Below are 12918 nucleotides of genomic sequence, written 5' to 3'. Positions count from 1 at the left end.
GATAATATGTTTGGAATTTCAACGTCAAAAGAAAATATTGACAAGGACCAATTTCAACCAAACATAAAAAATCTATGTAAGAGATTTAGATGAGAGTGTCCCTTAAAGAAGGTTCCTAAATGCTGGTGTGGGGCACTTGATTTAAGGAGATGATCCTGTGCTCCCCTTTCTTGGATCAAACTTGAATGCCTCCCATTCTTTCAGGTACAGTGGACTCTCGGTAATCGGCCGTTCTGGATATTGGCCAATTCGGTTTTCGCCCACTTTTTTGGCCAAAATTTTATCTCAGTTATTGCCCGTTATTTCGGTTATTGGCCGGATTGTATGCGTCCACCCGCTGCTCCGCCGCATTCATGAGTAGTCTGACTGTGTCTCTGGGTGAGTGAGGAAGCCTCCGTGCATTCTTCCAAACAGTTCACTATAATCCATTGTTTTTTGTGGTTATTGATTGAGTGCAACTGCGAAATAAGCAACCATGGGCCTAGTAAAGTACCTTTGGTAAAGAAAGTGAGAAACACAATGGAGTTCAAGGCAGGCAGCCACAGAGGCAAGGAGTGTAGCAGGCATGCAGGGAGTGTAGCAGGAAGGCAGGGAGTGTAGCAGGCATGTAGGGAGTGTAGCAGGAAGGGAGTGTAGCAGGAAGGCAGGGAGTGTAGCAGGAAGGCAGGAGGTGTAGCAGGAAGGCAGGGGATGTAGCAGGAAGGCAGGGGATGTAGCAGGAAGGCAGGGAGTGTATTATTATAATCAAAAAGAAGCACTAAGCCACAAGGGCTATACAGCAGCAGGGAGTGTAGCAGGAAGGCAGGGTGTGTTGCAGGAAGGTAGGGAGTGTAGCAGGCATGCAGGGAGTGTAGCAGGAAGGCAGGGAGTGAGGCAGGAAGGCAGGGAGTGAGGCAGGAAGGCAGGGAGTGTAGCAGGAAGGCAGGGAGTGTAGCAGGAAGGCAGGGAGTGTAGCAGGAAGGCAGGGAGTGTAGCAGGAAGGCAGGGAGTGTAGCAGGAAGGCAGGGAGTGTAGCAGGAAGGCAGGGAGTGTAGCAGGCATGCAGGGAGTGAGGCAGGAAGGCAGGGAGTGTAGCAATAAGGCAGGGAGTGTAGCAGGTATGCAGGGAGTGTAGCAGGAAGGCAGGGAGTATAGCAGGCATGCAGGGAGTGTAGCAGGCATGCAGGGAGTGTGGCAGGAAGACAGGGAGTGTAGCAGGCATGCAGGGAGTGTAGCAGGCATGCAGGGAGTGTAGCAGGAAGGCAGGGAGTGTAGCAGGCAGGCAGGGAGTGGATAGTTTTTTTTGTGTGACAGGAGTGCAGTGACTCTCAAGCTGGTCCTAGTGGCAGTAAAAGACAAAGAAGGGAACTAACCCCTCCTTGCCTTCTTCCATATGCCAACAAGAGTCTTTAATAAAGGTATGTAATGTTCATTTATTAGTAAAATTAGTAATTTTTATGGGAAATATTATTTCGGTTTTCAGCCGTTTCAGTTTTAGGCCAACCTTCTGGAACGGATTACAGCTGATAACAGAGGGTCCACTGTACTATATGACTCCTGAGAATTTAGTGCTTCCCCGTGAATGCAATAATAAATATAAATTAGATAGCCAACCAATTAAGGACTCTAATTCCATTAAAAATCATAAGTTACATTCCAATAAATAAACCACTAAGTTTTATTTATCAATTATTTGGTATTATTTCAAGTTATGATTTTTTCTGTCTTTGTAAAAGAATTAGATTTGCAGGTAATCACAACCTGTTGGTTATAACTTGTGAAACTTTCAGAAAGTAATGTTTTTTTAACACAGCAGTAAGGTAATCCAAAAGAAGAAACATTTTCACCATCATTCACTCTTATCATTGTCCTGCCAAAGGAATGCCAATACTACAGTTCCGATGCCTCCTCCAAATTGCAAATATCCCCACCCCTCCTTCAGAGTGTAAGCACTGAACTTCCCACCTCCAGGACTCAAGTCCAGCTGATTAGCTAACCCTGAATCCCTTTACAAAATGTTACCTAGTTCATACTCTAACAGCCTGTCAAGCCCTAAAAACTATTTGCCTCCACTCACTCCTATCTAACACACTCATATAGTAATATTACATGTCTTATGTGCCATAAATATTAATATACTGCACTTCATGCTTAGTAAATATTACAAACCTAACTCTTAATGTACAGCATTACTGTACTGTAAGATGCTCTCATTGTTGCTTCACGGCCAGGATAAAATGAAAGTCATGTACTGTATCAGAAATGCCAAACGTGCCAATCTGTTTATAAGTCATCAAATTCAAATCTCTTGAGAATCTCAATGACCCTCATACCCAAGGCCCAAAGAGCACTAAAGCCACCTCTGGTGATGTGAAGTGCAGCAGTGAAGTTTAAATGTACAATACCAGATAAATATTTATGACAAAAACCAAAGAAATCAGAATGCATTACTTTGGTCAATTAGAAATTAAAAGATAGGGACCAAGAGCAGGAAATGAATCCTTGTAATCACAGGTAGGTGAATACAGGAAACAATGCACAATGTCTTAACACAAGGGTTTCTTAGCCTTAAAGGAATATGAAGTACAGTATGATACTTACTCTTAATCTGTCTTAAGATGTTCTTTGTCCCATCTAGCCAGTACTGAAATAAATAAAACTTTATTATATACATGAAAAAGAAGGATTAACTACTTACCAACTATGTATTCTTCATTTATCTTTAATTCAAAAAGATCAAGCAGAGTATGTATTATATATTTTGGGGGGTAATCCATAATGAATGCACAATTATGCACACTACACATTATTTGCATTTACAGTAACTTATTTGTTATTAGGGAATACAGAAGAACATTGAATCAATTTGAAATAATAAGTTATAGTTTTAAAATTGTACCATTTGTTCATTAGTTACCTTTGTCACTGTATATAGGTTTGTGGTTAACTACATAAGAAATCCTACTTAATAGTATTTGGATTAATTTGCCTGAAATGCTTTGCACACTTGTTGCTTCCTTTTGTGCCTACCAGTGTTTTATTACTTGCAAACTACATTACTTTTGTACCACATAAAGAAATAAAAACTTGAAAGTTGGAGTCCTGTTGTACTGTATAAAAATTAGTAACCAGGTAATGACTCTATGCAAAAACATATTATAATGTATTACACAAAGCAGTACTTACTCTCTGCTTATTCTGGTCAACATAACGAAGGCCAAAGTAATCAGTTTCTATAAGGTTAATCTTGTTGTACACAAAGTCAAGAAGCACTTTCCCCTTGTGGTAACTCTGAAATAAAACTGTGCTTAGGTCTAATAAAATTTCAAGTCATCAGTACCAGTAGATTAATAAAGAAGTTTCCTGTATTGGTAAATTAATCATATGCTATGAAACTAATATACTCACTGCACTCTAACAAAAAAAAAAAAAAAGCATTTACAAGATTTTACATCAATTTCAGTGCATTATATATCATAACATGGAAATTTCCCCTTCCAACAGGTAAAACTTATCTAAGAGACTCAAGTCTATAAATTTAAAAACGAGTAAATATCTAAACAAAACATCATTTGGCTACAGATCTGAAGCATCCTTGAAAACTTCAATGCATAATTTTTCTCTCTCAAAAACTGTATGCAGGACAGAAAAAAATGCTATTAACAGACAAGAAATTATTCTGTCACATGTCTTTAAACTCCACATAGAAGCTATTCTTCCACGCATTACAAGTCATATAATTTTAAATGCAGCAGATCCTATAGCTAGCAACATCAATTTCTGGCATATGGTTGATCCTATGAACCTATAGCTAGCAACAATAATGTCTGGCCAACAGTTTATGTATAAAGTACATAGGTAATCAAATGGAAATTTACAAAGAATTACTCCTTTCATCTATGTAAACAAATTGTACTTTAATGATTCACTATTATAGCATGAAAGCCTTTCATTTAATGAAAGATGACACATCACCAAATATATTCATAAGGGAATAAAAATGTAATAAATCTTATGAATAATTGTAGCAATGCAACGTTCATGTATATTTTATGTATAAAATTCCCATTAAACTACACGAAGATTTATTTAAAACTGAAAGGGTGTTCCATGGCCTAGTAGGCAATGCTCTCGCCTCACACATTGAGTGTCCATGGTTCAATCCCCAGCCAGGTAGAAACATTGGATGTGTTCCTTACACCTGCTGTCCCTGTTCACCTAGCAAACAAGTAGGTACCTGGGTGTTAGGCAACTGGTGTGGGTTGCATCCTGAGGGACAAGATTGAAGAACACCAATAGAAATTAGACAGACAGTCCTCAATGATGCACTGACTTTCTTGGGTTATCCAGGGTTAAAAATATGAACAAAATCTTATCTTATCCTACACAAAATGCTAGACTTTAACTAGAATATGCTATGCAAAAAAGGTATACAATACCACCAAGATGAAAGTTAAAACACATGTGCAACATTGGGTTATCTTTATTGTAGACGTTTCGCCATCCAGTGGCTTTATCAATACAGATTCTAGGACATAAATAGAAGACAGTAGAACTGTATATACAAAAGATGAGGTAATCAGTCCCTCAGCCTTGGTGTTGGTGTTGAGAGCACCGTGGTAATAAAGATTCTGGAGCAAAGGCAAGGAGACTGGCGTTTATATAGGCGTCAGTGGATAGGGACATGTAGCAGACGAGGGCATAGTCACCGGTAGGCGGGATTTCCCAGTGGAAGTAGGTCCTACCCAAAGGGATGGGTTAGTTGTAGTAGCCATGAAGAGGGTCTTGTAGATGTCCTCTGAACCAAGATTCCATGATGCTGCAGTGACTGACAAGTTGTGCAAAAAAGGTATACAATACTGACAAGATGAAAGTCAAGACACATGTGCAACTTCTGGTTAACCAAATGTAGTGTCTTAACTTTCACCTTGTCAGTATTGTATCTGGTTAACCAGATGCTGCACATGTGTGTACTGTGTCAAAAGCTTTTCTTAGGTCAATAAAAAGTCCTAATGGATATTCCTTATTTTCCATTGCTGTGTAAAGCAGATCTAGCATTTTTACAAATCGCATCGTTTGTGCTTTTATTTTTTCTGAAGCCCAATTGGTAAGGGGTTGAGTATGCTTTGTACTGTTATAAACGAGTATAATCTCCTGTGCATGAGTTTCTCGAAGATTTTGGATAGCAATGGCAAGTGTGATATTGGCCTATAGTTGTTTACTTCTGTGGGGTCACCACCTTTGTGTACTGGTGTAACCCTTGCTGTCTTGAGTAGTGTCGGGAAAGTGCTAGTTTCTAGTGACTTGTTAAAATGTAATGAAATAGCACACGAAAGGACATGGGCCGCTCGTTTGTACAATAATGGTGGGACGTGAGACAGATTCCTTGAATTATTTTTAAGTGACTTAATAACCGTGGTGACTTCAGTGGGCTCAGTAGGTGCAAGATAGTAGCAGTTTGGGAAATTCCCATCTAAGTAATGACTTGCACGGGCATTAGTACCTGGGATTTTACTGGCAAGATTAGATCCTATGGTTGAGAAGAAGTGGTGTTTCGTTCGGTTTAGTTAGAACAACATCCTTAGTTTTTTCAGTTTGTGGGTTCCCAGAATCTGAGTGTTTTCCAGGTCTTTTTTATATCTCCTCTTGCTTCAGTGAATCTGCTGTAGTAGTACAATTGTTTGGCTTTTTTTATTAGTTTAGTGAGAACTGATGAATAGTATTTAAAAATATCTTTGTGTATTAAGCTCTGTCTATATTGCTTTTCATATTGGTGTTTCTTATCAATGGATTTCAGAATGTTGCTGGTTAGCCATGGGCAACGAGCCGTTTATTCGTGATGTTTCACTTTTATAGGACAATGTTTGTTGTATAGTCTAAGTAATTTATTCAGAAATATGTCTACAATCGTCACTATCATTGGTCTTGGAGAATTCTGTAGGCCAGTCAACCATCTCTAGCTCTCCTGTGAAATTACTTATTGAGGCCTCGTCATATTGTAATCACCTTTGCATTTTACTGATGAAGCCTGCACACAGCAGGCTTGGGAAATCAAATGACCAGTAAAACATTAACCTTTACCATAATAATTGCTTGCAATAATATCAAATGTTATTAATCTTAAAACATTTACTCTGGTTAAGTACGCCAATACGCATTACAGATTTTTAAATAATTTCAGTGCCAAATAGTTAAATGACAATCAACAGGAAATTTAAGGGAAGCTAGTAAATGTGTTAGATGTTATAAAAGGAATATTTGATAGTACTAAGAACACTTGTAAATTGACATATGAAGACCCATGCCTGCAGGAGCATCAGGCCACACCAACCTACCTGGAACTCGCACTCTAACACCTCGTTGTCATCGAGAAGGCGTATTGTACACTTATAGTCTATGCCATAGTCCTTCCTGTTGCCTAACTTAAGCATATTTAAAGAGGGGAGAGTGAAGGGAGACAAGTAACCCTCACGTCATGGCAGCTCACTCAGGTTCCCCTCACAACCAGCAGACCACTCACAACCTCATTTATATTCCCTTTATATCACGTTATAAAAATTATACTTACCTTCTAATGACTGCAAACTATTTCCCATCAGATAACAATGGCTAATTAAAACAGGCTTCCTCTCTACTATGAATATATTAAGAAAAGTTCGTATTTAAAAGTGTTTATTATCTGGTGTAAACTCAGAGCTAAACAATAACAATTACCCTGATATTTATAAGTAGAATTTTACGTATTTCTTCCTTAATAAAGACGACCGACCATTTAATTATTTTATTTGTATTTTTGTGGTAAGTTTTCACGAGAGAATGTGAGTTGAGGAGTGAGTTAAGAGGTTAAGAGTTAATGGCGGCGCCCACACAGTGATCACCTGACACTCCCGTCCATCAACAACTTTTATTATTAAATTACATCGCATCTCGAAAGTCACTATGAGCAAAATTTTGAAAGTTGCTTGGTAATCATGTATAGTTTGTGATGGATATATATATGTAGGATAATAACTTCTAACTCGTTAGCTGGACAATGTTGAGTGAGCAACTTAGCCGGGTTATACTTTAAATTGAATATTTTATGCTGTATATAATCATTATAGATATTCAATAGTGGCATTTAATGATAACGAAAAAGCCGTCATTGTAATTCAGTTGATAAACTGTGAAAGATTCACCAATGGCAGATTTGGTATACATGTACAATATTTTTATTTTTCAACACATATTATAATTAGTCAGTTGAAAATAATAATAATCTTTATTTCTATAAGTACATGTACAAACTATATAGAAAGCCCCTGTTTATGCAGAGCATTTCAGACAAATTAGTTTAATTTTGTCCCCCAGGATGCGACCCACACCAGTCAACTAACACCCAGGTACCTACTTACTGCTAGGTGAACAGTGACAGCAGATGTCTTAAGGGTACACCTAATGTTTCCACCCGTACCAAGACTCAAACCACGGACCTCAGTGTGTTAGCTGAGTGCACTACTAACTCAGCTATGGGACACCATAATATGCACAGCATTGAACAACAAACTTTATTTCTTTTTGCAGTATTACAAAATGTAGCTTACGTGTAATAAAAAATTGTTAAGTACAAAATAAAGCTACTAGCATGTAGTGTATTTCAAGCATTAGGGCCCATCATTAATTTTCAGAGATCAAGTTTGTAAAGCAGCTATATGATAGTTAATTCCTGTAATTCTGGATTGTAATTTTAAGTTTGGAAGTAAGTCACTTTGTCTGACTTCTTTTTTGGGCTATCCTAGGTAATTTACACATGATAATATACATTTGGAAAATCTTAAGAGGGCCTAGTCCCAAATCTACACACACAAATCACTCTTTAAAGAAGCAAAAGACTTGGCAGGCAGTGCAGCATCCCCCTCCCTCAGTAAAAAGCATTGGTGCCATGAGTATACTAAGAAACAATGTAATAATTGTCTGGAGCCCAGGACTGTCAAGACTGTTCAACTGCCTCTCAGCATACATAAGGGGGATTACCAGTAGACCCCTTGCTGTCTTCAAGAGGGAGCTGGACAGGCACCTAAAGTAACTGGCACTGAGTGAAAATTAAATCTAGAGCAACTATGTAAGCTCAAGATACACTAAAAGTATTGATGATTTCTTAAATACCGTGGCTTGCTTGGCAATGCTCTTGCCTCACACACTGAGTGTCCGTGGTTCGATCCCCAACACGGGTGAAAATGCTAGGCGTGCTTCCTTACACCTCTTGTCCCTGTTCACCTAGCAGTAAGTAGGTACATACCTGGGTGTTAGTCAGCTAGTGTGGGTCGCATCCTGGGGGACAAGATTGATGGACTCCAACAGAAATAAGACAGACAGTCCTCAATTATGCACTGACTTTCTTGGATTATCCTGGATGGCTAACCCTCTGGGTTAAAAAAATCCATACAAATCTTATCTTATTTTTTTCAGGTTTGTCACAAAGGTTGGCATTGGTGGTGGTATAGTTTATGTGACAGTGGATCAAGGAATATGGGGTAACAGTCACCAGGCTGCTGCTGCATATGACAGGGTGTACGACATCATGCCAGGAACCAAGAGTGTATCCGAAAAGGTAGCCCACGTTTCTTTGCAAAATATGTATAACTATTATTTTTATATGCATATCCAGAGAAAATAATTTAACCCATAGTGGTCATACAGTCCCTGAATTTGAATGACCAGTCTACTTATTTCATTACCTAAATTTTTTGTAAGCCTCATCACCTTGCTCTTTCTTATGTTCACTTTTAATTTTTCTTCTCTTACATACCCTACCAAAGTCGTCTACTAACCTCTGCAACATCTCTTCAGAATCTCCCAAAAGTAGTGCCATCAGCAAAAAGCAAATGTGATAATTCCTACTTTGTGTTTGATATTTTATCTTATTATCCCACACCTCTTGCCTGCACCCAAGCATTCTTAATTGCTTTCAGTAACCTACCACCTATTCCATACACTTGTAATATCTGCCACATTGCTCCCCTATCCACCCTATCATATACCTTTTCCAAATCCATAAATGCAACAAAACCCTCTTTACCCTTATCTAAATACTGTTCACTTATGTGCTTCACTGTAAACACTTGGTCTACACATCCCCTACCCTTCCTAAAGCCTCCTTGTTCATCTCTGATCCTGCTCTCTGTCTTACTCTTAATTCTTTCAGTTATAAGTCTACCATACACCTTACCAGATATTATATTCATGGGGGAACTGCTAAACCCATGGGATCATACAGCACCTGGGAATAAGGTATTCAGGTTTCATCCAAGGAAGGGGATGACAGCTCCAATTCCTTGAATCTTAAGCCCTTGAATCAAATTTATTCATACCCTTGATATGTAAATTAACATTTACTGTATTTAAAAGAGAATGTAGAGTATCTTGTATGTTTAATGTGGTACATTAAAAAAGTTGTGAATACTGTTTCAAAATATGCGCAGTGCAGTACAGTACAGTAGTCATATTCTGGCAGTATGTAATTTCTGAAGCCATCTTTCATCTTTGATAATTATCTTTCATTGGGTTCATCAGTACATATCTCAAGAAAAAATTAGAGCATTCATATCCATGCAGATTTATTATTACATTTTTTTTGGGGGGGGGGGAGAGATCACTAAACCCTTTTGGACCATGGGAGTTAACCCTTTCAGGGTCCGTGCCATAGATCTACGGCTTTACGTTCAGGGTCCAAACCGTAGATCTACGCCATGAGCTCGGCTCATTCTGATAAGCTGTGAGCAGTAAATACATCTATGTGATATGTGTGCACCACATAAAACAAATCCTGCATCACACAGTGCATAATGAGAAAAAAAAACTGAAACCGTAATTTTCGATTAAAACAGTGGCTTTGCAGTGTTTTTTCGTATGTTTTTTATAGTTGTATTTGCAATTTCTTGGTCTCATTTGATAGAATGGAAGATATACTATAGAAATAGAGATGATTTTGATTGGTTTTAGTACTGGAAATGGCTTGAAACTGAGCTCAAAGTAGCAGAAATGTTAAATTTTTGCCGATGTTCAAGAGTAAACAAATGACCTCACAAGTCTAATACACGCCAGCTGGTGGGTCCAATATACATTCACAAATGTGGTGATATTATTTATACAATTATTACAGTATTGCATAACAGTAAATCTTCTATTTTTTGGTTTGAATAAAAATTCATTATGTGAATAAAAAATCAAAATGGAATTCATTTGTAAAGCCTAAAAATGCAACTAATGAACAGAGGAAATGTTAGTTTAGTGCCAGGAATGCCTGCATTGTTTATTCTGGACCTTGTTTTGAAATTGGAATATTTTGAACTTTGTGTTAAATTAGCCAAATTACCAATATCCGTTCACTTTATTTTGTAGTTGAAACAGTTGACTGGGCGATTTCTTGTGCTCAATCGATAGAATAGAAGTAATACTAGTGAAATAGATAAGAATTTGGTTGATTGGAATACTGTAATTGGCCTAAAATGGGAGTCAAAGTTAGCAAAATTGCCGATACGTAAATATCGCTTACACGTCAAAATTCGCGAGAGCATAATTTCGTCAATTTTCCATCAAATTTCGTACTTTTTGTTTTATTACCTTCAGAAAAAGATTCTCTACCATTTCATAAGAAAAAATAACAAAATTATTTTTTGAAAATTCTTGGACCCTGGTGCACACTTTGAAATTTGGCCTCTGGACCCTGAATGGGTTAATCTTGGGGGGTGTATGGGTCATAAAGTTTCTGAGCCCAGAAGTCACACAGCGCCTTATTCGGTGAAGAATCTCATGTACAAGAGGTTCCCTTTTGTATGGCTCTTAGGTTCCCAACCCCATACAGTAAGCGAAAATCGCCGGCAGGTGGAAAAGAGTGGGTTTTTTAATTATCAGATATGTCTAAAATGCTGGACAACATGTTTAAACTATCCTATATTTATAAGTGCTCAATACAGCTAGGTATAAAATAACAGATAAAAAAGTAAAATAAATACACAGTATAAATCTAGAGTGGAGGGAAGGCAGGGTAGGGGTCGGCCTAGGAAAGGTTGGAGGGAGGGAGTAAAGGAGGTTTCATGTGCAAGGAGCTTGGACTTCCAGCAAGCATGTGTGAGCGTGTTAGATAGGAACGAATGGAGACACATGGTTTTTAGGACTAGACGTGCTGTTGGAGTGTGAGCAAGGTAACATTTATGAAGGGATTCAGGGAAACTGGCAGGCCAGACTTGAGTCCTGGAGATGGGAAGTACAGTACAGTGCCTGCACTCTGAAGGAGGGGTGTTAATGTTGCAGATTTATAACTGTAGTGTAAGCACCCCTCTGGCAAGACAGTGATGAAGTGAATGATGAAAGTTTTTCTTTTTCGAGCCACCTTGCCTTGGTGAGAAACGGCCAATGTGTTAAAAAAAAAAAAAGTAATAATACACAGTACATATAATACTTACTGCATTTTGTATTGGATTGAAATCCAAGAATTGTAATAACCAATCATAATTATATCCATTAAAAAGCATGAAACCAAAATGGGTCTCTGCATTAAAAGTGGTGGCTAATCAAGAATGTGGATTCATGCTTCCTTCACATTTTTATTGTAGACTTTTTACCTGTTACCAGTTATTAGCTAATAATTATGTAATATGCTAAAATTAGTGGTTTTTTAACTTTTAAAAAAAAGTTATATTTTGAATATGCACATTACTACTATAGTTCATTTTTTCTTTTATGTACAGTATTTACACTTACCGAAGAAAGAAGACGTTAATGTTAACTTCCGAAGTTACTGGAATAGCGGAGTCTTTTATACATTTGACTTTATTGCCAATATCCCTACAAAGGTAATTGGCATTAAAGATGCCATTTTGGATTTTGCATCCTCTCCACCAGTCTCTGCCAAACAAAGTGAAAACCCACACAAAACAGAGGAAACAGTATTGGAAGAGAAGCAGCCAAATAAAAATCCACCAGAACTTGATGTAACATCTGCTGTTCCACAAGAAACTTTAGATTCGATGCCACCAGAAGTTCCTCCACAAACAAATGAAAAATAAATAGTGTATATTTTATAATTTTCTTTCATGAATATTATTGGCTATAATTTATATCTACTTTAAACATTGATTTTGTATATAGTTCTCAATAAATTTGTTAACTCTATTTATCTATTATTCTTTTTCACAGTTCTACATGTATGAATTATTGTAATTATATTTATGGGAAGCACTAAACCCATAAGGGTCATGTAGTACCTTGGGAGTGAGAGGAAATCAAGCTTGATCCAAAGGGGAGGCTGGCTCAAATTCCTTGTATTAGGAACCCTTCACCACCAACAAAGTAGTCTTTATATGTTAATCTTTCAGTCAAGTTGTATTATTTTTGAAATAGTCATATACTTCAAGTAATACACCTGACTTTTTGATTTATGTAGACAGTTCTTCAGTTTACTTTCCCTAATTAAATTTAGCAAAGTCTAGTGCATGAATAATTTATCCATTTTTATTTTATGGCTTTAATTGCTGAATGACCTACATGTGTTTTAACAGTTTTGATTATAATATATACAATGCAATTTTCATCATATTAAATCAGCTGCATAAGTATGACTCAAGTAATATTGTATTGACATTTACATATATGTAATACTGTCATTGATATTAAGGTATTAGTGGAATAAACACACTGCATGACCCATACAGATAGCACATTTTGAAAACAATATAATAAAAAATGGAATAAACACACTTGGAATATGAAAGAATAAAATATTATGTAGTACATTCAAAGACATTAAAACCATAATTGTAAATTAAACCTTTCATTGTCATGACTTGTAAAATTAAAACTGCTGCAATTTAAAAAAAATTTCTTCTGAAATGGTAGAGAATCTTTTTCTGAGGGTAATGACATCAAAAAGAAATTATGCAGGCACAAAGTTAACAGTCT

At 37.2% G+C, this 12918-nt stretch overlaps 2 protein-coding genes across 3 annotated transcripts in view; one reads left to right on the top strand and one right to left on the bottom strand.

Moving 5' to 3' along the window:
- The window catches only part of Frmd5 (FERM domain containing), a 74065-nt gene extending 67390 nt beyond the window's left edge, over window positions 1-6675 (bottom strand). For both annotated transcript variants that reach the window (XM_053787078.2, XM_053787088.2), the window contains exons 1-3: window positions 6315-6675; window positions 3166-3270; window positions 2581-2623 (exon numbers count right to left, since the gene is read on the bottom strand). In XM_053787078.2, coding sequence (XP_053643053.2) covers window positions 2581-2623; window positions 3166-3270; window positions 6315-6410 — 244 coding nt within the window. In that variant the 5' untranslated portion in view covers window positions 6411-6675. The remainder of the gene's footprint in view (window positions 1-2580; window positions 2624-3165; window positions 3271-6314) is intronic.
- A 119-nt stretch (window positions 6676-6794) lies between these two features.
- On the top strand, window positions 6795-12132 carry QIL1 (MICOS complex subunit MIC13 homolog QIL1). The gene is made up of 3 exons (XM_053787126.2): window positions 6795-6944; window positions 8428-8569; window positions 11709-12132. The coding sequence occupies exons 1-3, from the start codon at window positions 6919-6921 to the stop codon at window positions 12024-12026; spliced, it is 486 nt and encodes a 161-aa protein (XP_053643101.1). The 5' UTR covers window positions 6795-6918; the 3' UTR covers window positions 12027-12132.
- The last annotated feature ends 786 nt before the right edge of the window (window positions 12133-12918 follow it).

This window comes from Cherax quadricarinatus, chromosome 14 (genome assembly GCF_038502225.1).
Source record: "Cherax quadricarinatus isolate ZL_2023a chromosome 14, ASM3850222v1, whole genome shotgun sequence".
Taxonomy (NCBI): domain Eukaryota; kingdom Metazoa; phylum Arthropoda; class Malacostraca; order Decapoda; family Parastacidae; genus Cherax; species Cherax quadricarinatus.
Note: the sequence above shows the minus strand (reverse complement) of the source record. Positions and strands in the feature narration are given on the sequence as shown.